Source organism: Dichomitus squalens, assembly GCF_000275845.1.
Source record: "Dichomitus squalens LYAD-421 SS1 unplaced genomic scaffold DICSQscaffold_67, whole genome shotgun sequence".
NCBI classification, from domain to species: Eukaryota; Fungi; Basidiomycota; class Agaricomycetes; order Polyporales; family Polyporaceae; genus Dichomitus; species Dichomitus squalens.
Window position 1 is genome coordinate 83,589 of NW_006766949.1, and position 25,414 is coordinate 109,002.

Genomic DNA, 25,414 nt, shown 5'->3' on the forward strand with positions numbered 1-25,414 from the left:
CTTATGATGCGTCCGCCGCCCCTCGATCTCCTCCCCGATCGCTTCCAGGTACCGGTTCGCCACCACTGTCGCCTCGTCGATGGTCGCTACGTCCTTCAGCGCGCTGATTCGCATTCTCGTCTGCAGGATGTCACTGTCCAGCGCCTCGACCGTCGCCGACGCGCTCTTATACCGCCGCGTCAGCTCCCGGTATTCGACCCCGTGGGGGTCGCAGTAGCGCCCCCTGCGCCGTACGCAAGCCGGACAGGGGGTCACTTCGTCGATGAGCAGTGCTTGGCATCGCCTGTTGGAGGGAGACATGATAGTGAAAGCAGAGGGCTCCCGGCCCCTCTGGCGCCGAGGTCCCAGGACATCCTCGTGTACTGTGGGAGGTGAGCACCCTCACGGGGGACGGGGGCCGGCCGTAGTTCGAACCTTGTTATCCTAGCTGCCCGCGCGTGGCCGCGAAGCCGTCAGAGCGCGCCGGTTTGTGCGCGTCACTTCTCGAAGAGGATATTCCTGACCTTCATTCGTGGCACATCCAAGGCGCCCTACTGTACACTATCAGGGGTAGTCAATGATGGCGGTTCCGTCAATGGTTCGACCAAACGGTTCGGGACACGATTCGCGAGGAGCGAATCCGCGATTCTGGCCGAATCACGTCGAATCGTCAAAGCGACTCTGGAGGATCCCTCCAATCGCGATTCGGCGCACTCAATTCCCCCCATCTCTCCCCAATCTAGCCCCCATTCGGAGGAATGCAGCAGTGCCAATGGGTAACAGAATCGGTGACCGAATCGAAGGGGGCAGCCTGGGGTGGTCAGAGCTGGCAGAAGAATCGAACCCTACCATCGATACGCGTTACAATCGCTCGTTAAAGCGAACACCGAACCCTCAACTTTGACTACCCCTATCATACACGAGGCTCAACGAGTTGATGATCTTGACGTTCCCAGTGCTCATCGCTCACCCCCACCAAAGCCGCACTAGAGCGAATCCCACCACAACACAACACAAAGTGCCCTGTGGAGCGTTCAGGAACAACATCGAAATTTATGAACGGGCAGAACGAGCACGTACGAAGATTCCGCCGCCGCGATCGCAATTCTCCGGTGGCGGCGGAGTCTGCCACAACGCAGCCCGCCTCTCTCGCTCGGCGTCGACCGCCCAAGGATCCGTGCGGTGGGACGGCGTGGATCGCACCGTAGCAGGGGGCCGAGGAGCAGCAGCGACCGATGCGTAGGTGCATGAGCGCGTCCACTTCGCCCGTGCTGCATATCCCGCGTTCACACCAGATCTGGCCAGCTCCCGCTGAGCCCGTGCTTCAGCGACGAGTGCATCCATGCGGCGGATGTGCTCCGCGCGCATCCTGGCGGCCTCTCCCTCCTCGAGGAGGCGCTCCTTGCGCATCTGCAACTGCGCGAGTAAGGACGCCGCGACCCCGTGCTTGACCTGCAGCTTCCTGAGCCAGTGCTCGTGGCCGTCGTCCTCTGCGGTCGGCGCACATGCTCAACCCTCGCCGAACCGAACGCGCATCGCAGACAACCGGCATCACTCACTGGTCGGGAAGAACCGCCGGTGGTGCGTCCGCCGCCCCTCGATCTCCTCTTCGATCGCCTCCAGGAGCGCTTCCGCGACCTGCAGCGCGTCGTCGACGGCCTGCGCGTCCTCGAGGGCCTGCATGCGCGTCCGCTTCGGCAGGACGAGCTTGTCCAGGCTCTGCACCGTGGCAGACGCCTCCTTGTACGCCCGCGTGAGCTCTTTGTACTCGGCCCCGTGCTCTGCGCAGTACCGCCCGCGTCCTCGTGCACGCACGGCGCAGACGGTCGCCTCGTCTGCGAGCAGGGCCTGGCAGAACCCAGTCCCGACTCCGGGGCTGCCTGGGGTCCAGGGGTCGGACCGGGTAGCTGGGGATGCTTGCGAGACGAACGAGATGGGCGAGGAGGGCGGCGTCGTCATGGCTGGGGAGGATGTATGCGCTGGGGCGCCGACGGGGAGGGCGTGCCCCAGGGGAGGCGGCGGTCCTGGCGGTGGTTGTGAGTCAAGGCGCAGCGGGGGGACGAACCTGCTTAGTCTTCTGTCAAGGTTGGAAAGTGGAGGGCCGGTGCAATGACACACGCGGCGTTGTATGGCAGGGGTGATATCGATACAAGTGTGACGGAGCGGGGAATTGTACATACACAGTAGATCCAGACAATATTGCACAAAGTCAGTATGCGCAGATGGTCAACGCAGAACATGGGCAGAAAACATCCAGCAAGTCCCGTGTTTGCGATGCCCCGGTGATACCTATGTGTTCAAGAGCAGCACAATGCTCAACTATGAGCATGCTGCGGGGTGCGACGTTAGCGTGCACACGGTCGTCATGCCATTTGTTCAGAGTACTCACGTTCAAAGTGCCGATATGGCCCAAGGCATAAAGCATGAACAGCGTGAGCACAATTACCAGCTTGGCACCACAGCAGCAGTACTGTCAGCGCAGCCCGCAACGGACCAGACGATGAGACACGCACCAGAACCACAAATAGCGCAATATGCCACGCCCTCCCGGTGCGAGGCCGCGGCGTCCCTCCAGCCAGGAGCGGCTGCCTCTCTGAATCGCCTTGAACGGCCTCCCTCCCAGCTCTCCTCTGCTGTACCGCAGCAACGATCTCCTCCCTCCGCCGCTCGAGCTGCTCGATGAGCACGTCGCACCCCGCCTGCAGCTCCGTCAACGCCGCAAGCCGCTGCTCGTGCCGCTCGTCCCCCGCAAACCGCGAGCCCCTCGAGCTCTCCCTCCTCTCACCCCCACTGTCGCTCTGCACGCTCCCAGGACTCCCCGCGCGCGACCCGACCCCCTCATCCCCCGCCCCCGCCCCCTGCGCCCTCACAGGGAACCGCCTCAAATACGCCTCCCGCGCCGCCCGCTCCTCCCCAAGCGCGTCCCGGTACGCCCGCACGCGCTGCAGCGCGCGCCCCACGACGCTCTCCAGCACCATCGCGCGCACCTGCTTCTCCCCCAGGGCGCCCTTCGCCCGCAGCCGCTCCGCGCGCGCCGCCGCGTCCTTGTACCGCCCCGCGAGCCGCGCGTGCTCCTCGAGGTGCGCTGCGCAGTACCGGCCCCAGCCCCGGAACGTCGCGCTGCACGGCGTCGTGCCGTCTGGGAGGAGCGCCTCGCAGGCCTTGCGCCGTGGCGCGCGGGGTGGCGGGGCCATGGTCGGGTGTGGGTGCGGAGGGGGTTGTTGTTTGTGCGGAGGAGGGGGGTTGACTGGCGCGTCCAACGTAGACGTCAAGTCGTCGGCTTTCAGTAGAGCAGGGTGGATGGGGAACGCAGTACTCTCAGCCTGGGTCCGATAGGGCCAGGGGAGGTGGGTGGTGGTAGCGGAAAGGCCTCGACGCCTGAGAGTGCGACCGGGAGCGGTAGGTGGGAAGGGGTGGCGGCTCGCAGCGGATAAGGTGCATGCCATAATACTCGTGTGCGCGTGCGCGTCCCGACAAGACGCCATCCCGCCAACACAAAGGCGTTGGTTTGGCGATTGTTCTTGTACTCACTCTTCATCACAGTGTGGAAGTTCGCGCGGGGCCAGAGAACAAAAACACGGTATATTGCGTTCGGCTCAGCTCTGCAAACGACTCAGTGGCGTAGTACAGCGGCCCTTGATGATTCCTTTGGAATCATGTAAAGAATGAGAAACGGAATGTGCAAATATGGAACTGCTATGGTCCCCAGGCTCGTTTTTTCTCGGAGTCCACCCCCGGTGGGAGGTACACATGTATTTACGTTCCGACTAAGCATAGCCATAACGCAACTTCAAATTCCAACACACAAGCCGGGCGCAGGTACGTGAAGGTTGGCGGAGGCCAGAAAATGAAAGTCTTATGTAGACTCATTCCCCATGAGCTTCTACTTCCGCATGCACACGCATGAGGGAGGGATAGGCTTGTTGTCGATGTGAATTTGGGAGCTCTAGCTGATTCCGGGAAGCACTACGAGGTTCAATGTCTATGATACAGTTTCCATTCTACTGAAAGCATATCAGATACATTAGGCTACGACACAGTCGAGCAATGATCCAAAGATACTAACCTAAGGTCTCCGGCCATGTTCACTCGTCCCAGCGCATGGCTGATGGCACCCAATATGAGACTCCATACTCTGGATCTTGCTCGTCCAGCCAACAGAGACCGTCGCGCAGAAGCATGTTCTCTAGCGCGGCCCGCGCACGCTCCTGCGTCCAACCCCTGCGCGCCACCAGAACCTGTTCAGAGACCCGGCCGCCATCCTCCTGCGCAACGGCAAGCACGACTGCCTGATCAGCATCCAGCTCCTTCGGCACGCTCCGCACCATCTTCCTCCCCCCACCGACGTCGATGACCTCGTATCCCGCAGAAAGCGGCTTGAGTGTCTTGATGCTCCGCAGGACGTCGTCCTCGGTGATCACGTCCCCGCCCACTCCCCGCAGCTTGCTCACCAGTCGGATCAGCTCGCTCATCTCAATCAGCCCTCCGTTCCGCTCGCGCGTGCTCACGCACACGTCGACGATCTGCACGCCAAGCTCGTACTGCCAGTCGCCCAGGTTGAGCATCTCCGCCCACCAGCCGCCCTTGCGGGGTCCCGCGAGCGGATCGACGCCGACGGTCGTGCACATCTGCTGGAACGCATGGCGGAATGAGGGCTCCTTGCGGATGCGGTCGCGGTGCGTCGACGCGTAGTGCGCGAGGGCGCTGCGGAATTGGGCAAGCTGGAGGTGGAGGTGCTCGACCTGTCCTTGGGAAAGCTCGGTCGAGAGCTCAGCGAAGCCGCGTTTGGACTGCTGTTGTCGATCGAATGCTCCTATTCCGACCCCTCCAAAGCGATGCATAGTAGTTTTCAGTTGGAAGCGGAGGCGAGGTAATTCACAGGGAGAGCATTTGGCAGTGGTGCAAGAACGATGGAGAAGACGGCCAGTTCTATGGTGCAGTTCACTTAAACGCCTCCACTTTTGTACGCTGTTAGGCGCCGTGTCATAAGTCCTCCAGATATTCATGATTTCGGTCAATTTTGTGTGAATTTCAAGGAATTGAACAGAGGAAGCGATCCCCAAAGGGGATTCTCGATAGGGTGAGAACTGGCAAAAATGGCCGTACCAGTTCTGCCACGGCACGTGATCTGGGCGTCTATAGAGTAATTTTATGCTTATATAATACCATACCATTGCCTGTACAGATCGGCATCCTTGAACTTGGGCCATGTATGGGAGGGTTCAGACACTATCGTGTCGTGGGATAACGGCTCTATGGAGGTTCCTTGGGCTTGCACTTCCATCTGTGCAGCCTGGTAAGTAACGACAACCGATTCGAGCATACTGCCAAGTCACGTGACACATAAGCGCGCGCTTAATCGCGTACAAAAGTGGAGGTGTTTAAGTGAACTGCACCATAGCAAGACCGTTGCGATTAGATAAGATTACGTATAGTATAGTCGAATACGGAGACATAGTAGTAAGTAGCTTTATACTAATTGAGACACGCAAATCAGTCCCCTAGACGTTGCTCCATCATGTAGTCGGACCGAATTTCATACGCCAAGCCGGTGCTTGCGAAGATGACTGAAGTGGAAAAGGTTTAACTATGCGCAGCTTTGCTCATCGACAACGTCCTGTCGCGCAGGTCACAAAAGATCAGCCTCGTCATGCTGTTGAATATCTTGAAGTGAAACGTACCTTTGGCTCGTCTATTGACATGAATTCGCGTGCCATGCTGTCGGGACGGCCGATCTCCAGTAGCCCTGCACCTAGAGGCCCGCCCTTCTCATGTAGAACGGCAACATTGTGCTCATCTACTGTGTGCGACTCCAACGCGCACGAGCTGGTGAGCAAGTCAACACTCCTCGTGACATTGGTCGTCCCCGTCATGTGAGTGTCATAGGTGAGCGGTGCCCCAAGGTCTCCAATGACGTCCGGGCGAGCGATTTCAATCGAAGTGAACTGAGAGAGCGCAATCGTTGTATTGCGCCGTCCAGCTGGTCCTTCTGGAGTGTGGGCAACCTCGCGTAGATTGAGCATGAAGCGGGAGATCAATATGCAAGTGAACCTGCGTAGATGAGGTTCGGAGATCAGAAACACGCAAAGAGCAACGCAAGTAGCTTACACATCGATGAATTCCGGCATGGGATTGAAGAGCTATACAATCTTGTAAGATACTTGAGCGATTGACGTAAGTGATGGGGGACTTACAGCGTCGCTCTCGTTGATGATCAGGTCGACGACGTTCAAGATGAGTAGCACACTTCGGCATCGTCAGGATCTGAGACTCGAAGGGATCGGTGAATGGAAACTCACACGAAGTAAAGGGTACCGTCGCGCAGAATGAGCGATGAAAGAGACATTTGCAGCTTTAGATCGCTGGCGATCTTCTTGATTTCGTACGTCTTGATCCATGTCAGAACGAGGACAAGTAGATCCGCCGCAATGGCACAACTATGGGTAACGATGGACACTAGTAGGAACTACAATCAGAGGACGAAGGCGCTAGCAACGTTACGACGTACGTTTCGCGAACTGAGCTGCTGAGAGCGCAACGTCCTCGCCACAACCCCAGAACGGGAATGTCTCTGCAGCAGGGAATGACCGTGCATATTGGTACTGGATTGATCAATTCATTCGGCCGGTGGATGGGATCATACTCCTGAAAGATGACCTACAATGTTTGTTGTAGGTGTGACGATGGCCACAAGCATGACCAACGTGAAGGGTTTCCAGTTGCGATCCCATATCGCATAGACACGAAGTGCTGAAAAGACTGACTTACGATGAGATATGACCATACAAGTGTGGGGTAGCGGCCAAAAGACGTACTGGCAGTGATGAAGTATGCAAGCACCGTCAAGATCATGACAATGATGATAGGCGAGCTGCATCTACAGGAGAGCCGTTAGCTCATTTTGAACCGGCGACGACATCATTGGCTCACGTCTGTACAAGCTAATGTCAGACGCGGGTATACAATAGATGAAGCCCTATGTACCTTGTCCGTCTGATTCGGCCACCAAAATGTGCTCACTGGAAGGGCTATCTTGCCCAAGAGGGTAACATACCGGTTCAGGGCGAACACTACTGTCGCGCCGGAGAATTTGCGGCTCCACACAAAGTGAACCTCACCCGCGAATGTAAGCAGGTGATCATATACAAGTAGGGCTAAACGGGAAAGCAGTATCAGGTCCATACCTGCACACTGAGTGACATTGACTACACTCACCAACGGCCGCGATCTGGCAATAGTAGCTGATCTGACTACATACTCGGCACCATTTGAGTGAGTGCCAGGGCATACGGGAGACGAGAAGATACTCACAAGAGCTTCAACGAGGCCACCAACTGCTGCATTTCATCTCCTTCGCTGTCCGACATGTTGACGGCGTAGAACGGAGGGAATCGGACTATAGTGACGGCAGGAAACAGGGAATCGAAGGCGGGACATGCCACAAGCTCTGCATAAATATCAGCAGCGGAAAACAGCGAGATAGAACATTAGGCTTAGGGGACAGAGGGCGCTCAACAGCTGATCGCACGCATTCAGACCACACTAAGCGCTTCGAGGTATGAGACGATACGCGCCGCCAACGGAGTCGTGACAAGTGCAGTGCAGACACGTCTGTCAATTCAAACTCAATCGCGGTAGAACCCCACACGTTGATGCCAATGAGTACTTACCTGTCAACAGCGCTTCTGTTATCTGACCACGTTTTATGTTTGTATCGCCCTGAGACCGCTCAAAGGCGCGGCTACATATTATCATGATGAAAAACGGATCGAAAACGTTCTTCAGAGAGGTGGGCGAGCACAGAGTAGCGCTGGACGTAAAAGGCAGAGCCTGAGATAAGTCATGGAAATGAAATCGATGTCGTAGTCGAGGTCGAATGCGGGAAAGTCTCTGCTGCATGGTGCTCACTGCTACGCTGATCACGTCGATCGCGGTTGTGTTGAGCGCCGGAAGGGGTGATCATGACAAATTAGGCTGAAAAAGCAGTACCGAACAAAGGAGCCTGAGAAGGGCAGTGCAGCGTCAACGGGGGTGACAACAGTTTCATGACAAATGATACTTCGAGACTAGAAGATGAGGCATGAACAATCTTCATGACTAGATTTGAGACTCTCAAGGGTAGTGCGTGTCAGGCACAACTCCAGTGCCGTCGACCAGCTTGTGACGCCAGAATGTCGCGGAAGAGCCTTCCTTTGCCACACCTCAAGATTATCCCCCCAGCTGAACGCACCGCTACCGCCTTAGCTCCTGAAATGTCCCCTTTGCTTGTGTTATGAGACCGTGAGACGTTCTATGTTGCTTCATGGTCCGAGTACATATCAGCTCGCACGAGTCGCGGCATGCCGCTCAAGGGAGGACGGGCATATGCGACGAAGCAGAACGGACTTCCACGGGTTGGTGGTAGGGCGGCAGCTGTAGCGTACCTGTAGGGTTGCGGTCAATGCTGACGGTAGGAATCAAGACGTGGCTGCGCCGGACACAGAGATGGAGGTAGTGAGCCCGGAGATGGCGAGCTTGCCATGCAACAGACATAATCGAACCGACGCCGTACATGTCTCCGAGAAACCACAGAAAGGCACCATGGGGCTAGGCTAGACCTACCCCAGGACGAGAACTGATAAGGTATGGTGTTGTGCACATCGTGGTAGAGCCTCGGATTCAAGACGAGGCACAGTGTCCAAGGATTCGATGAGTGATGGATGATTCTGAGCGCAGTGACATTGTATGTAGGACTGCAGTGTAATCAAGAATTTTGAACCGCGCAACGATGTGTTGCGGCGACAGGGACCAAACACATAACAACAAGAACTAGCGTTAGCGCATCTGACCGCTTTTTCTCACGGTCTTCCGATTTCAAACGCCTGCCACTTGCAGATGATTGCTTCTCGAGTCCCTACAGTCATATAGCTCTTCGAAATTCGCTTCGAAAGTTGCGCATCAAGTTTGCTTTCGTAGTCTTTGTTTTGACCCCACTAGCTCAATCACGCCGCAATCACGTGCACTGAACAGTCGTCATCATTGGGGGTGGTCAGAGCGCACGATTCTGTGCGATTCTGGAGCGATTCTGGAGGACGATTCTGGAGACGATTTTGTCGCCAGAATCGCGATTTCCGCAGAATCGCGCAGAATCGCAGAAGCTCCTCCGGAATCGCGATTCTGCGTCGACTCCCTTCGTCCCACCTGTCTCCCTGTCTATAGCCAATACGAGACATATTTCATTGAAAGGAGGTTCACGAAACCTCCTCACTGACTCCGAGAATATAAACTAGAACGAGATCTATACCGTGGTGAGCAGAGCTAATATACATGTGTGCGGATATACGTACCTATACCGTGGTGAGCAGAGCTAAGGAGCACGGTATAGGACGTCAACTATATAAATGGTGATGTACGTAATCTGTGAAGTGTGCCGAGTAAGACAGAAGCGGTGGGTGAGGCTTACATTCATGCATATTCCAGTGACAGGATAGTTGCATAGGAACCTCTCGAGGTAACTGTGTCGAAACAACGACTTTCTACAGAGAATCTGTACCTATAGTGGTGATTTCGCCTCAAATTTGCTCGATTTCGGTCGGAAAAATGCGGAGTTGATTTGTCTTGTTCTTTTTGAATATGTAGGGTGTTCAAGGGCGCGATAGAGCCCAAAACCAAAGGCAGACATTGAGTAGACAGTCGAGAAATGTAGAACTGTAGTACCAGAATCGGTCTCAGAATCGCCTGAGAATCGTGAACTCTGACCACCCCTATTGATCCCGCTGCCATCAGCCTGATGCCACGGTGACCCAGCAAACACACGTGTCTGGCTGTATCGTGAGTCTGACCATGTACACTGTACGCGCGCACTCATCATCTAATGATATATTTTGGGTGCAGCTCTTTGGTTCCATCGGCAGTGTTGACCCCCGCATGGGCGCTTCATAAATGGTGCGATTAGATCATGGTGGTTCATTATCACCATCGCTGCAGTGTATTATTATACATGATGCACAAGCCAATGTGAAGAGCTAAATCATAGCGGCTTGTCAATAGCCAGGAGGCTTTTTCGTGAACCCGCCATGAATAAGTGCCGCATACCCTGCTCCATGAAACGAGTAAAGTGGCTATGCACGTTGTTTGTAGCTTCGTATGCAGCTTCATTGACTTCAGCAAACACAATGTGCCGCATAAATTTCCACAAATCATGCTCCGCCCACCACCTTCTGCAGGGCAAGCTTAGAAGACAACTTATTGATTGGTAGATACTACAGCGAGAATTCGAGTTATGTCACAGTAGAGAATAAGTCCTCATTCAGAGATCGAAGGCAGGTGGTAGAAAGCAACATAAAGCGATGTTTTTGGCAAGAAGCAGCACATCAGATGTGGACGAAGAGGAGGACGTGTGTGAGAATCAACGGTACCGATGTAGCATGACTGTCAGTACTGATAAGAAGCCCAGCTCGAAGTCATGGGCATCAAGTTGGCCTCGTTTTCTACATCCACGACAACGGCTGAGTGTTGAGGATACTGTGTAGAGAAGCCTGGGAAAATCGAGCCGCTAGACTCACGTATATCTAGCGGACCTAGTCCGCGACGCTTCGCATGAGTATCCACACATCTGGTAGCCTAATGCTTAACTGACCTGCCACCTCCACCATATCCATAGACGCATCTGATGTGGATGACGTCGGGTTACAACTTTGACTACCGCGAATACGTCTGTGGACACGAGCGTGGTCGACGCAAGTTGCACCCTGGCCGCGGTTAAGGCAGCGTCGACAGGGACGGGCGTCGTCGCATGACTTCCGCATCTCGTGGCAATTGGTGCACTGGAAGGTATGACACCCATAACCAACAGTTTGTGAGAGGAAAGCGATTGAGACACGCGCGCGAGGGTGAGCGCCGGTGTTGACAAGCCCTTCGACGGCACCGAGCCCGGGTGAGGGACCTGTGAGTAGTCCGGGAGAGGTCGGGAGGGATCCTGTCGCTGTTGGCGATGTCGCCGGGCACTGGTTCATCACCGGTATGCTGGACACGGGAAGAGGAAGCGTTTGAGTAGAAACCACCTGGCTAGCGACCAGTGCTGGGGCGAGGAGGATATCTTCAACACAAGACGGTAGGATCGGCGGAGGCATTCTAGCAGACATACCTTGGTAGCGTAAAAGGGGCATAGCGACGAAGAGCTCCCCGTGTAACAGGTACAGGCGATCGTTGGACGAGGGCGGCAAGGAGGGTATGGCGGCATTGGGCGCATCTCCTTGAAGCAGGGGACCAACGCAGCTTGGCAGAGGGCGGTATGGTTGAGGGGAGGCCATGGTAAGAGGCAATGGTCCTGGTGAAAAGGCAGATAAGCGAAAGTGCGTGCATCCTGGGAAACTAATGTCCTGCAACTATAAGGGGCCCGGGGTTGGGTGAGGGACGCCCCCCACAATCTCGTTTGCGAATACACAACAAACTCAAACAGGTCAGTCGGAGAGCATGCAAGCAAACAGAGGCAAATAAAGAGCACCCACGGTCAGCGCTCCGTACCGCCTGCCATTCAATTTACGTACATGTGTCCGCTTGCGATCGCAGCAACAGTGGTCCTCGCGCCCATCTGACTCATAACAGTCGGGCCCAGGAGAGTGGGATGGAAGAAGAGAGCTACCCTACACAAGGGTAGTGAAGCGTGCCACTTGCTAGACGGATTTGACCGAAGGACAGAAATTGCTACACATCAACCTTCCAGGAAGCATACTTGCAAGACAGCAGACGCTGGGGTGACGAATGTTATAACACTGGGACTCCGGGGGCATACCTGAACTTCTTTTTTCTCCCGTATCAAAGTGGGCAAAGTGCGGGCAAATGCTATCCCAAGCTTCTATCATCTACGAACTCTTCCAAAATTACAAATGGTGAGAGACATGCCTTTCTAGTCGACTTCTCCGACAAGAGCGACCCTTAATATAGAGTGACCCGAGAACCTGGAACACGAACACATGGACAGACGTCGCTGTTGTTGTTGTTGTTGTCAACTTCTGCCGCCCCATCGGCTCTACTAGCACGGCCGCCGCTCGGGACATCCGAACCTTGCACTGAGTGGTCGAGAATTCACCGTCGTAGCTGCGCCTCTCATCCTTAGCTTGTCGACTCGTTCAGCTACAGTATATACCAGACTCATATTCTTCTCCGGCGGCACAGCTAACACACAGCGTTCTCCATTGCCTTCCCGCTTCGTGGTTCGCAGCAATTGCAGCATTGTTGTCTCTCTTCGCGTCCGCGCCGCCTCTTAGATCCGCTCAAGTCGACACAATATGCCAGGGTCCAAAGACCGGCATCTCGTTGGTCTATTCTCCCCCAGACCACGGAGTGGCGTCTAGTCCCCTGCTCACCGCTGCTTGGTGAAATGCTCCATCTAAGTCACTTGCACATCGTATGTCGGCCGCTCTCTTCAGCCTGAGGCATGTTTGGCTTGTAATTGGGGGGGATGGCAAGGGAGCCACTATCTGAGCGGGGCGTCGATACGGCAGGGCGCATGATGGTACGAGACGACCAAAAGCTACGGATGGGTCGAGGGTCAAAAGCGAGTGATTGCTTGGGCCGTGAGGAGAATTCGTGTCCCAACCTGTATCTTTCTGAGTGGTATTTGTCTCTGATGATATAGGTGGAGTGATTGACATGCTGTGCGGAAGCGCGTATTGTGGGCTGTCCTTGGTTCACAGTATAGAACAGGTCCCCAGCGCGCGCCCCGTCCCGCGTCCTTCGCATGGCCATAGAACCTACGCACATGATGGACGCAGGTCGCGCCAAGGCTACGCTTGAAAAAGCGGCCGTACGCCGTCAAATAATGGTCCGCGCGACATGATAGAGAACGAGGACCATCAGCGTCCGCGATGAATGCCGATGCTTTAGCCATCTACCGTGAGCTGCACCCCTGCAAGCGAAGAACGATACCGGCGGACGCTCGCTCCTGCAGGAATCAGCGGGAAAGCGATTGAGCATTCGCAGAAGCAGAGTTTCAGCTAGTATTCAAGAGACCTGTCATGAAACAGGTGCGTGTGGATGAAAAACCGAGAGGCGGGACTCACCGAGGTACCGCACTACCGCAATGATCGCCACTGTACTATCTGTTACAGAGGAGTCCTGAAGAAGGACAACTGCGGCACAATGCTCTGATGCACAACAATGTCCGAAAGTACAAGGACGGGGAGATTCCGCTTGTCGGCGATAGATGTTGGAGGAAGGGAGAGTTACTAACGTTCCAACCCCTAGTCCGGACACGACCAAGGAAGATCGTTAGCTGTGCGCGCAGCAGTCCGTTACGACAATCGCTGCTTCTACTGAGAGTCTGCCAGTGTGTCCACAGAAACCTATCAAAAAGCCTACAACACATTCACGGTGCCGTGATGGAGGTTAGGGCCAATGGCTTGACGTCGCCTCCAGACTGCCAACCTCTGTTTGGGAAGTGGACGTACGGATAGGTGGAAACTTCGGAAGTGCCGTGAGTCATTGATCCCTCTCCCAGGACGTGCGCCCATGCTCCAATTTCCTTCAACTAGCCGACGCCGGCCGCTAAATTGTCAAGACCGTGCAGGAAGTTCAGGAAGTCGCCTGGCTGTGCGGGCAGCGGCAGTGTTATATAGTTAGTGTGGCAGACGCCCGGTCTCGGAAATTACGCCCTACTTTGGAGGCGATAGTCACGTGCAGGACAGGACATTGACGTATCGGCGCTGGTTGGGGACAAGTGGCCACCGCTGCCTGTTTGTCCTCGACATCCAACCTCCCGCTCCTTATCCTCCGTGTATTCTACTGTCTGCTCATCGTCATCAATTCCTATTTGGCGTCTAGGCTCGCAATTCCCGAGCATGGGTCTCTTCAGCAGGTGGTTCAAACCGGTGCGCGCATCTTCCTTTCTTACCACATGCACCTCTGACACCGTGTTCCATTCCTGCTGCCCGTAGAGCCAGCCTGAAGATTACGAGCAGGCTCTCGCTCTACTTGCTCAGGACATACAGAAGCGACAGACGCGTCTCTCCGAAATCCGATTGCGTGAACGTCGAGCGACTCTGCTAGTTTCGGTGTGGGCACTCGTCGCATGGGTCACGTACACGAGCTTGTGGTATATGGACTTCCTCCCCAACATAACAACACACCAAAGATCGAGTAACTTTGAGAGGACCGCCAAAGCGATCCCAGTGTTTGTTGGGCCCATCGTGTACGTCTTCTTTCCTACCTTGAACTCTACTATTCTACAGTACCATCGAGAGCCGGGAAGTACCGAGCCATGTGCACGTTCCTGCGAGGTGCTGGTGTACAATGCTTCATGCTTTTCCTATCTCCAAGTATACACCACCTTCTGCAAGTTAACATGTTCCAACGCCTATGTTAGCATTCTCTTCGTCCGAAAAATAGTACAAATATGGTATACCCGCATTGGCGATGCTGAAGGTCCGTCCCCTCCCTCCAATACAGTGCTCTGACAAGCCCCTTCACTGACATCATCCGTTCAGAGAAGGCCCTGGTCAAGCTGCGCAAGAAGCAGCGCGAGAAGATCGAGGAAGTCAAGCAGAAAACAAACTACTACTCTATGCGCAGTCTCATCGAGCGGTACGAAAGCAGCCCCGCACCGGAAAGTCCTGTTGGCCTCCGCCGCCGCGTTCCCGCTGTCCCCCAACCGCAGCCTCCCGTTCCCGGACCTCAGCTACAGCAACGGCAGCTCGCGCCGCAAACGCCACAACGTGGCGGGCTACAGGTGAATCCGCAGACGCCTGCCTCAGGGACGTTGACGCCTGGGTTGCAGCAGCAGCTTTCGCGTGAGTAGTGTGTCTCTTATATCAATCCGCGCGTCCCGGCATAAGCGGAGTGGAGCGTCTGCACTTGCGCTTGAGCACGTTCTGCCTGCCATGGTGTGATCTGTTTGGACACAGCTCCGTGCTACGTCCTAGGCTATGCTGCGATTGTACTATGACCGCGCGCTGCTCAAACCCGCTGTATCCTCTTCGTCTAGTCCTCATAGGTGGAGCGGTCATTGATAACCGACGTCCTTTCCGTAGCGTCTCCTCAGCGTCCCCTTCCTCCACCACGCAAACAATGGTTCGATAAGCTCGCAGACGCCATCCTCGGTGATGAAGACGCGTCAACCACGGGCGCCGCTTCCCGATACGCCCTCATCTGCCAGAAGTGCTTCGCGCACAACGGCCTCGTCAAGGAGAGTCGGTGGGAAGACGCACGTACGTTCGACACGTCGTTCATCCATTATCGAGACTGCAGCTGATGACCCGTGCCGCACCGTTAGAATACGTCTGCCCGAAGTGCGGATACTTCAACCCCTCTGCGCGCACCATCCGCGAGATCAAGGAGGGTAAGAAGTCGCGCTCGCCGGATGGCCGCTCGCCTTTCGTGCAGTCGGCGCCGGCGAGCAAGAACCACTTCGCGCCTCCCATCGGAACTCCTATCGCCGCAGAGGACGGTCGGCACGCCCCGACGACAACCGACGAACCGACGAGCATGGACGTGGACTCGTGAGCCGTGTGTTGTAGGCTGTGGATGCGTATCGTTCGGGAATTGGATAGGTATGGTATGCGCGCATATAATATGCGTCCGTCATCTAGCATAGCGCACCTGTGGTAATGGAGAGGACTGGGGGGGCATTTGGGGATAGTCGACTAGGCGACCGCGGACTCTCTTCCTGTATATCTCGCCGACCGGGTGTCGGTTTTGAGGGCCGCGAGGGAGCGGATTCAGACGTGGCGGTGGCCGCCGTGGTTATCAGAATGTTCCTTTTTACACTTGAAGGGAGGTATGCGGCTGAGGACTGCATTCGCTTCGCTTGCCGATCCCGATGACGCCCGGATGCCAAATATCGAAGGCGATATGGTGGGCGTGGCACAGGTCGCAGGTACCATCCTCGCACATTGTGGCCCGCTATGTATATAACGATTCTTCGCTCTCATCTTGGTAGCACGACTAGTTTGCTCCGTGCGCGAGGCAATGTCTCCTAGGATCGTACCGGTATGACCTCGTGTCTTGTTTTTGGCGCGCTCGATCTGCTAACCTGCATGCTCCGATGGTCTGCTTATAGCTAGCAGCATCAATCTAAGCTCGACATTCGACACCTTGTCAGTGGCCGCCTTAAGCGCTAGCGTAGGCGCTGCCCCGGAGTCGTCGGATTTCAGCGCCTCTTGCGAGCTTGTCGGCCTCAGCGAAGTACCGCCTTCGACGATCTGTATCTCTTCTGAGTATGTCCCGCCGTTGCATGGACCTCAACATCATGACAACTCGGGCGAGCGAGCCCCTACGAGCCTTTGTTGAGACGCTCAGAAAGCACGAATTACCCTCTATTCATATTAGGAAGCATCAATAGCGCCACAGTAGATGACTGTGCGGACTCTCCTAGGATTCCCATACGCCAGTACCTGGCTATCCGCCGCCACATCTCCAGGAGCTCGCGACGTTCTGACATCGGCTGGTCCTGGCGATCGCTCTGTCAGAATGTTGCACAGGACTGCTGGCTTTCTTGTCAGTTGACATGTACACGCCCGTCAGGCACTGGCAGTGCTCGAGTACCGAGCCATATATAAGGTTCAGATTGACCGGCCTTGTGACGCACCTCTCACCGCTTCCCAACACAAGTCTATCTCCAGCCTGAGACCGCTTTCCCCAGGGCCAACCCGACTAGTCCCGCAGCGCAGTCGGCTTCTGTTGAATTCAAAGGACCTCATATACCCACGTATCCTACTCTTCGCAAACCCCTCCTAACTACCACCTCTCTACTCCGACAAGCGCACAATGTCCAGTGTCGGCGATGCATCGACTGTCGTGGACGGCCACGCGACCAGCGCGAGCTACCGCACACAGAGCAATGGGAAGCCACGCTTCCACCACGAGGATCCACCACTGAAGAAGTCGCAGCGCCAGCAGTCGGCGGCAAATTTCGTTACCGCGGTGGACTACATGGAGGAGGATCGCCCGTTCTTTGTCAAGATCGGCAAGGACGGGCTCATCGGGGCACTGCAGAAGCTCGATGGGCAGCTGAGGAATGTATGTCCAGTTTTGTCGTATCTGTCTCTATGGATGTGGCGTGCTGACGAGGTGGCTTGTGCAGGCGGGGCGTCCGCATATTCTGTCTACGAAGGTAATCGTCGGTTGCGCACTATGAACGGCTTCCCCCATCCAAATATGATGCGCTCGTAGGGCGCCCCATCACTTTCCCCCTCTTGTGGCCAATTATCAGCCATCGTTGCATGTGAGGGAGGTCTGCAGACCGGCAAGGGTGGTTATCCCTGAGTTCTGCAGACCTCGTTGTAGGCTACTCGCATATGATGTCCCGGAAGCCGATGCGCTGACTCCGGAATTTTCTACATAGAAACCGACGGACTGGATTGGCAAGGAAGTCACCCCGGGACAGATCGGTCTCATAAATCACGGTGGTCTGCCCAAAATCCTCACCCACGCGGGGCGGTACCCTGGCATGCCGCTTCGCAACTGGTGGGCGCGCTCGTGGGCGGGAACCTGCGGCTGTACGTCGCCCGCTCTTATATCTGTTGCAGCTGGGTCCGTCGGCTGACGATTTGGTTTTTTTTTTGCGGCGGCTCCTGTAACAGTGTCAGATACGGTGATTGAGTTCAAGGGTCTGACCGTGGTCCAGGTCTCTCAGAACCAAGCTGCGGTCGTGTCGGACCCGCAGAACCACGTGTTCGTGATAAAGAATTCGGGCTTTGTGGCGTATGCGATCGAGGGGACGTACAACGTGCTGTCCATTGTGGACCAGACGCACCTGCCGACTATGATCAAGGACAGGATCACTGGCGTCGTTCTCGGATGGTACGCAGACTCTCGCGACAGCACTTGATGATCCACTCTGACTGGAATGTGCCTACACAGGAGCCACGAAGTGACAATGAAGAGCAGGACGGGGGCTGGGTCTAATCAGGACTACGTCGTGGCGCTCTTGTGAGTGTTGTCTTCTGGCAGCGGAAAGTTCAAGCATCATAATTAATTCTATCACAGCCTGAACATTCCGGCAAACAACTGTGCAATCTTGCAGAAGGGAGATGACCTCGAACTTCTACCGGCCGGACAGCACTACATCACAACGCCGAATGTGACGCTCCGCGGGCTGTTCACTCTCGGCGAGAATCAGCTAGAGATGCCGACCAAGGATATGTACGCATTGCTGTCTCTGCACTTCTATCTAAACTCATGCGAATATCAGCTTCACCCGGGACCAGGTCCCCGTCAGCTTGACAATTTATCTGAAATGGTGAGTTGCGAAACCTCCATTGTCGCGACGGTAAATTCACCGGTCATGGCAGGCAATTGACAGAGCCACTCAAGCTGACGACGCACGGTTACAACACGCCCTACGACGCGCTCCGGTAAGTATCTTGTGCATTTCTATTACGGCGTGTTCTGACTGTGGGCGTTCAGGGACAAGACGCAGTCTATCCTCACGCAGATCGTTGCCCACTGTGCGTGTGGATCCGAGAAAGGATGAGAAGGATGCTGAACTTTCCCCCGTCGTCTTCCTGTAGTGGACTATAGTTCGATGGTCAAGCAGCGCTCGATCGGTCCGGATAACATGGACGACGGCACCGATGCTTCTTCCGCGTTCCTCGATGCGCTCCGGACCCGCGCCATGGATGACTTGCACGCCGCAGCGCTGGAGTACGGTATCATCATGAAGGATCTCGGTATGTGCTTAGCCCACTCGTGGCTCTGGTTCGTGATTGACGAGGGATTGCAGCGGTTATTGATAGGCAGTTCAAGGGCGACATCGCGCAGACCATGGACAAGCTCACCACTCGTGCACTCCAGGCACAAGTGGAGGCTGCTGTATGTGTTGTTGCATTGTCGCGTACCAGGAGACGCTTTTCATACCTAGCCATCTACAGAATGTCGATCGGGAGAACAGCAACAAGATCAAGCAGGAGGAAGGCACCCTCGCCGTCGCGCGCGTTAAGGCCCAAGTCCAGAACGTCAGTCTAGGCCTGCTAACCCTCTTCTCACCTTCTCGCGTGCTCACCCGTTCGCGGCTCTACAGACCAAGGCTGACGCGGAGGCGTACAGCGTCGTCAAAGCCGCGGAGGCCCAGGCGCAGAAGACGCAGATCGACGCCGAGGCCCAGGCGAAGGCGACGCGCCTGGCTGCCGAGGCGGAGGCAGAGGCGATCCGCCTGCGCGCCGTCGCCGACGCCGCCGTCATCGACCACTTCGCACGCGAGATGGAGCTCCGGAGGACGGAGGTCAGGCGCGTGTCCGCGTTTGGGGACAAGGCGGTGTTCGTGCCTACGGAGGGCCTCGGGTCGATGCTGGGTAGCTCGATGGCGCTGGGTCTCGCGGCTGGGCTGGGGGCCGATGGAAGGAAGGCGGGATGAGGGGACGGGTGTATGAAGTATGTTTGTGATGGACGTCAGGTTTGATTACATTTGGATTGGTGAGTTACTGTGCTATTATGTTATGCGCTCGGCCATGGGCTCGCCCCGATCACTCTCGTTTATTGTATTTCATGCGAATACGGACGCTTTCCCACTAACACCTCACTGTACCTGGGAATGCTGACAATCTGACCTCCCCTTACTATTTTCAACGCATCCTTTTCGAAGTTTTCCTCAGAATCGGATGTGGGTGATTTTGATACAAGAAGTCTCTTGCTGAGATCGGCGCGTTTATATATTATTGTTCTGGATACACACACAAAGGAGGATGAGGGCCGGGCAAGTCTGCAATTGGTATCCGCAGAAGTATAGGGTGCCACAGCGAGACGAGTTGAATATGTAGCGGCCGTGGGCTGCTTGAGGTCGCCGAGAAGCGGTGCAAGCCATGGCAGATATAGAGTGAGAAGGCACGCGGAAGTGCCGCACTGAAAGCAGTAGCCACTACCTCATAGTAAGGCAAGTATTGCTTTCCTTCGAGATCGGTTGCCGATCCGTGGCCTGGAATTTCGAGTCGATCAAACCTGCCGAACGGTAGATGTCTGCCATTCTTGCAGGATATTCCATTCTCATCTCTTGAGACCAGAATCAGGCCGTAGAGCAATTACGCCTGAATGTGCAATCCAGAGCACTCTGGGCTGGGCAAGGTTCCCTCGGTGGTTTTGGATATCGCAGCCGGTGGATGCGAGTGGCTACTCCTCACACAGGCTTCTGTTCGGGAGAGAGCGCGGGGAAGGACCTGCTATTAGGCAGATTTGTTGCCCCCGTCACACCAATTATTGCGGCGCATGTGCCTGCCTACAATCACGCGCACACAGTCCCGGACGAGAAGTGTGAAGAGTGGAACAAACTCACAGTGAGGCATACATATATAAGCAACCCAGAAAACCGTCCCTGCCGATCTGGCCTTGAGCCCCCCTCCACTATCCCCCCTCACTTCTCTCCTACCCTCCTCCAGTTTTCCAGGACATTGTCGCCATGTACGTTCCCCAGCCACAGACGCGTCGAGGTACGCGGTGGTGCGTTCTTCACGTGATCGTTCCTCATGCGGCGGTGACCATGGGGTGATCGCGATATGATCTCACCGAGCCAGAGAGGCCCATTGCGCTGGCTAGACGAGCCGTCGGAATCGTCCATGGAGAATTGGGGCTATCTTCATGAACGTGCGTCGCGCCCCCCTTTCCGAGCTCAGCATGACAGGATTGGTCGCGCGCACTCTGGCGCAGATCACCGCGCATTGAGTCGCGATAATCCGCGAACCGCGCATCTAGGTTGCTTCCCCGCGAGCGTTCTACTCTTTCTCCGACGATATTGCGGTAATCAGATGCAAATGTATGGCCGCTCGATTGCCTACCTGAGCCGATCCATAGGCAAGATCTGCTGCAGATCGTGCGAGCCCGCCCCTAGCCACCTTGGGCTTCCCCGGGTGCGCTTGCAGCGAGAGGTTGTCAAGCTTTCACCTGTCGCAGGAAGGGAGATGTCTGCGATGGGAGAGCGCAACTTGACGTACCCTGAGACTGGGATAGGGAGCTGCTGCGCGATAAGCGTAATAACTCTCTGGAAGTTTCGGTGCAGGGTACTGCCGATACGTAAAGATTTGTAGCCTACCTGGCGGTTGACGGCGATAGAGAGAGCATGCTCTTGGCTATACCACAGGAGTTGTGCTGAGAAGAATGCATGGCGACAGACCAGAATGCATGAGAACGATGCTGGCGGTGTAGGACTTGATGGCCTAGGTCTATTGCGGAGCGCGGGGGCACTCGTCGACGCGGGTCTGTCCGTGAGAGAAGCGGGCACACCATATGCGCAGAGGACTGGGCTCTGCGAGACGGGTCTCATCGATGGCAGGAGCGGTGTGTAGCCGGGACGGCCTCGGGACGGCAGTATTTGGCGCGGCGGTGAGTAGGAGTGGTCTAGATTGGCTGGCTTGATTGAGCAGATTGGAGGCGTTTGCCTGTTTGGGCGATGACGCCCCACACGTGACATCACTCGTCCTGGTTTGGGCAGAGGACGAGAAAGATGCTGGCCAGATACCGCACTACTTAAGCATCTCCCCATCTCTCTTCGCTGCTGCACCATCTCCTCCTCCCCGTCTCTCCCCTCCTTCCTCTCATCGTCTCCCGCTCCGTTACTCCCTGTCTTATCGTCGACTCCTAGATTGCCCCTCCATACCTTTCCTCGTCTTCGCAACCAGCAACGATGGACAGCTTCGCGGAACCCCGCAAGCCCCTCGACATCTCCGTCTCTCTCTCCGACGTTCGTGGGCAGGTCGCCAAACTCGAGGCCGACCTTCGCGAGAAGGACATCCCCCTCTCTGGTCGAATCATCCATGTCTCCCACTACCTCCCTATCACCTGTGCCTTCGCTCGTAGGCCGCGTCCGCAAGATATTCCAAGTCCCCCCGCAACCCCGCCTGCGAAGGCCTCGGACATCCCGCCATCTCCTTCCACCGAGCAACCCCCCTCAGGAGACTTGCCGACTCCTAAGGCCACCGCCCCGGCACAGCAACACGAGTCCCCGCAATGGACACTTAACGTGCGCTACGGCCACTCGGCCATGGTGAGCGGCATTGACTCCCTTGCGGAGACACATGAGCAACTGTTCGTCGGTTGGACCGGCGATATCGAATCCGTTTCTCAAGCTGGGCCCCCGCTCGCCGCACCGAATTCAAGTGGCCCGTCGGATCCCCCCATCAGCAAAGTCCCGACGGCCTCCCTCAGCGATGCGGACAAGAAGGAGCTCGAAGACCTTCTTGAGAACTACCGCTCACGGGATGAGGTCGAGGAAGGGAAGGAGATTCACTACGTGCCTGTATTCCTTGACGATAAGGATGCGCACGGTCACTACGATGGATACTGCAAGCAGAGTGAGTGTACACGTTCCTCTGCCTCTCCCTTCGATCCGCTTTTTCGCATCACTCTACTCTCTTTGACATGCTTCCGGATCTTTGACACTTTCGTGCCTCTATCACCGCCGTTGGCCACTAGTACGTGCGCTTGCCTTATCCGCAGGTTGCAACTGGAAAACGTACTTGCCCCGCCGTATTAGTCCCGTCCTAGGCATCCGTCCTGTAGATCTGCACGCTCTCGCTGTATATCCGGACCGGGGCGTGGTGCATCCTGGAAGTTGGCTTTCCCGCTGAGCTTCGTTGAATGAGAGAAGGCGACCACGCTATCGCACGGATGCGCTGAGCGTTTGTTTGAATGGCTTGCCTTCGAATAGCTGTTTATGGCATGGCATTTTCCCAGGGTCTGGGAACCTTCTTCCCTCTTCTGTTTTGCGGTGTTCTAGGCTGTGCCACGCTCACTTCGCACATGCCCCGCCTCACAATCGTTGTCACTTTTCTTCATCTATGACGATGGGCTGACGCATCATACAGCGCTCTGGCCTCTGTTCCACTACTTGCTCTGGCAAGACGTCGCAACGGAGTACGCCTCCGCAGACGCGCACTGGGCACCGTATGAGGCCGTCAACTCTGCCTTCGCGAAGCGTGTGGCAGAGGTGTACCGGCCCGGAGACCTCATCTGGATCCACGACTACCATCTGCTCCTCGTTCCGTCGCTGCTCCGCCAGACCCTTCCGGATGCCACTGTCGGACTCTTCGTGCACACGCCTTTCCCGAGTTCCGAGGTTTTCAGGTGTCTCCCCAGGCGCAAGGAAATCCTGGATGGCATGCTGGGCGCCAACCTGATCTGCTTCCAGACATACTCGTACTCAAGACACTTCACGTCATCGTGCGTCCGTGTGTGCGGTTACGAGGTCACGTCGCGGGGTGGCATCGATGTTCAAGGCCACGTTGCCGCTATTGGGTACTGCCCCGTCGGTGTTGACGCGGAACGTGTGGCGAAGGATACGTAAGTAGATCACCGCTCGTCGTGTCTCTGCGGATCTGACCGTTATCTCCCAGGCTCCGCCCGGGTATTCAGCCCAAGTTGGAAGCGCTTCGTGCGCTCTACGAGGGAAAGAAGATCATCGTCGGCCGGGACAAGCTTGACGTGGTCAAGGGTGTCGTCCAGAAGCTCCGCGCGTTCGAGAAGCTGCTTCAGGACTACCCTCAGTGGATCGGCAACGTCGTCCTGATCCAGGTCACGTCCCCCGCACTCTCGGACTCGCCCAAACTCGAGCGTCAGGTCTCTGAGCTGGTCGCGCATATCAACGGAGAGTACGGTTCACTCGATTTCATCCCAGTGCACCACTAGTAAGTGACGTCTCTGCGAAGCTTTTGAGTTACGCGGATCTGGACGGTGTCTGATCATCGACACAGCCACCAAACGATCAAGAAGGACGAGTTCTACGCGCTGCTTTCGGTTGCAGATCTTGGTGTGATCACGCCGCTCCGCGACGGTATGAACACTACCTCCATGGAGTTCGTCATCGCGCAGGAGCGCACGAAGAAGAGCCCCCTCATCCTCTCCGAGTTCATGGGTATCTCGAGCAACATGGTGGATGCGCTGCAGATCAATCCTTGGAATCTCAGCGTACGTGTCTGCAGTGGTCCATCCTCACAACTTGCGACTAATCAGTGTCTGATTGACCTACAGGAGGTTGCCGCTGCCATGCACCGCGGACTGACCATGCCGGACGACGAGAAGCTTCGTCGCCATCAGGAACTGTACAAGACCGTGACCACCCACACGTCGCATACCTGGGCTGCTTTGCTTGCCAAGAAGCTCCTTGAGCGTCTCGGCAGCTCGAACATGGCCCGGCAGACGCCGTTCATCCCCAAGGGCGACCTTGAAAGCCACTACGTGAAGGCAAAGAAGCGGCTCTTCCTGTTTGACTACGATGGCACGCTCGCGCCCATCGTCAAGACACCCAGCGCTGCCGTCCCCTCGAAGGAGACGTTGCAGGCGCTCGAAACGCTCACCGCTGACCCGCAGAACGTTGTTTACATCATCTCAGGGCGCGACGGCGAGTTCCTGGAGCAGCACCTGGGCCACATCAAGAATCTCGGGATGTCCGCGGAGCACGGTGGCTTCATTCGCGAGCCAGGACAGTCTGGGTGGAGGAACTTTACGGAGTCGCTGGATATGAGCTGGATGTCGGAGGTGCTCGAGATCTTCAAGTACTACACCGAGCGCACCACCGGCAGCCATATCGAGGTCAAGAAGAGCTCGATCACTTGGCACTACCGTTCCGCGGATCCCGAATGGGGGTGAGTCCTGAACGGTATGTGCGCTGCCTCAACAGCATGCTGACTGTGGCTTGTTAGTCTCTTCCAGTGCCATCAGTGCCAGGACTTGCTCGAGAACAACCTCGCTCGCAAACGTCCTATCGAAGTGCTTGTCGGCAAGAAGAACCTCGAGGTCCGCCCGCTCGCCGTCAACAAGGGCGAGATCGTCAAACGCATCCTCTACTTCCACCCTGACGCCGAGTTTATCTTCTGCGCGGGCGACGACAAGACCGACGAGGACATGTTCCGCGCGCTCCTCCTGTTCCCGCAGCAGCCACAGCAGCAGCACGAGCGCGTCCGGCTCGAGCCCCCGCTCTCCGTCACGCTCCTCGCCAAGGAGGGCGAGCAGTACCCGCCCGTCGAGCTCGCCATCGAGCGCGACGCGATTTTCACGACCGCCGTCGGGCACAGCTCGAAGCGCACGCTCGCGCTGTGGCACGTCACGACGCCTGAGGAGGTCGTCGAGCACATGCTCCACCTCGTCCGCGACAGCCTGCCGAAGGGGGCGGAGGGCGAGCAGACGAGCAATCTATAGGCCTAGAGTTGGCATGATCAATCGCGTTGTCGTTGTAAGTGGCCAGCAGTTGTACACCCAACCAGTTGTATCCATATCTTTCCCGTACCTTCTTGACTCTCCGGCAGTACCTCAGGGTCGAGATACGATGCTGCGAATACACCCGCATGCGCACCATGTCATTGTACTCTCATCACTCGGGTTTCTCATGTAGTCATGGCTTATAGACGTCCAATAGACCGATATTTAGGATCCGAGACCATAACCAATAGTATGTGTCGTTACGACAGCTTTCGCATCAAATAGCCACCATCCGCTCAGTAGGACGCATGTACGCACCAGTATCAAACAAGACATATTG

The 25,414-nt window shown here is 56.2% G+C and overlaps 5 protein-coding genes across 5 annotated transcripts; 3 read left to right on the forward strand and 2 right to left on the reverse strand.

Annotated features, from left to right (window-relative positions):
- Nucleotides 1-55: 55 nt before the first annotated feature.
- On the reverse strand, nt 56-3,425 carry DICSQDRAFT_183596 (uncharacterized protein; the record flags this gene model as incomplete). The annotated part of the gene is made up of 3 exons (XM_007370410.1): nt 56-2,309; nt 2,369-2,428; nt 2,493-3,425. The coding sequence occupies 3 exons, from the start codon at nt 3,423-3,425 to the stop codon at nt 2,295-2,297; spliced, it is 1,008 nt and encodes a 335-aa protein (XP_007370472.1). The 3' UTR covers nt 56-2,294.
- Nucleotides 3,426-4,064: 639 nt separating this feature from the next.
- Nucleotides 4,065-7,346, reverse strand: DICSQDRAFT_129884 (uncharacterized protein; the record flags this gene model as incomplete). Its single annotated transcript, XM_007370411.1, has 12 exons — nt 4,065-4,804; nt 5,409-5,454; nt 5,661-6,030; nt 6,088-6,119; nt 6,174-6,225; nt 6,279-6,435; nt 6,488-6,581; nt 6,641-6,729; nt 6,795-6,856; nt 7,034-7,133; nt 7,195-7,229; nt 7,291-7,346. 12 exons carry the CDS (start codon nt 7,344-7,346, stop codon nt 4,065-4,067), a joined length of 1,833 nt encoding a protein of 610 aa, XP_007370473.1.
- Nucleotides 7,347-13,701: 6,355 nt separating this feature from the next.
- Nucleotides 13,702-15,817, forward strand: DICSQDRAFT_93122 (uncharacterized protein). The gene is made up of 6 exons (XM_007370412.1): nt 13,702-13,829; nt 13,896-14,149; nt 14,324-14,382; nt 14,445-14,747; nt 14,988-15,164; nt 15,230-15,817. Exons 1-6 carry the CDS (start codon nt 13,800-13,802, stop codon nt 15,457-15,459), a joined length of 1,053 nt encoding a protein of 350 aa, XP_007370474.1. The 5' UTR covers nt 13,702-13,799; the 3' UTR covers nt 15,460-15,817.
- A 770-nt stretch (nt 15,818-16,587) lies between these two features.
- Nucleotides 16,588-19,508, forward strand: DICSQDRAFT_93125 (uncharacterized protein). The gene is made up of 13 exons (XM_007370413.1): nt 16,588-16,974; nt 17,039-17,068; nt 17,300-17,453; nt 17,538-17,757; nt 17,818-17,886; nt 17,944-18,099; nt 18,149-18,196; nt 18,249-18,311; nt 18,364-18,404; nt 18,468-18,626; nt 18,680-18,768; nt 18,828-18,911; nt 18,977-19,508. The coding sequence occupies exons 1-13, from the start codon at nt 16,723-16,725 to the stop codon at nt 19,307-19,309; spliced, it is 1,698 nt and encodes a 565-aa protein (XP_007370475.1). The 5' UTR covers nt 16,588-16,722; the 3' UTR covers nt 19,310-19,508.
- Nucleotides 19,509-21,540: 2,032 nt separating this feature from the next.
- On the forward strand, nt 21,541-25,403 carry DICSQDRAFT_112587 (trehalose 6-phosphate phosphatase). The gene is made up of 6 exons (XM_007370414.1): nt 21,541-22,232; nt 22,746-23,220; nt 23,274-23,564; nt 23,631-23,844; nt 23,908-24,521; nt 24,579-25,403. The coding sequence occupies exons 1-6, from the start codon at nt 21,566-21,568 to the stop codon at nt 25,072-25,074; spliced, it is 2,757 nt and encodes a 918-aa protein (XP_007370476.1). The 5' UTR covers nt 21,541-21,565; the 3' UTR covers nt 25,075-25,403.
- The last annotated feature ends 11 nt before the right edge of the window (nt 25,404-25,414 follow it).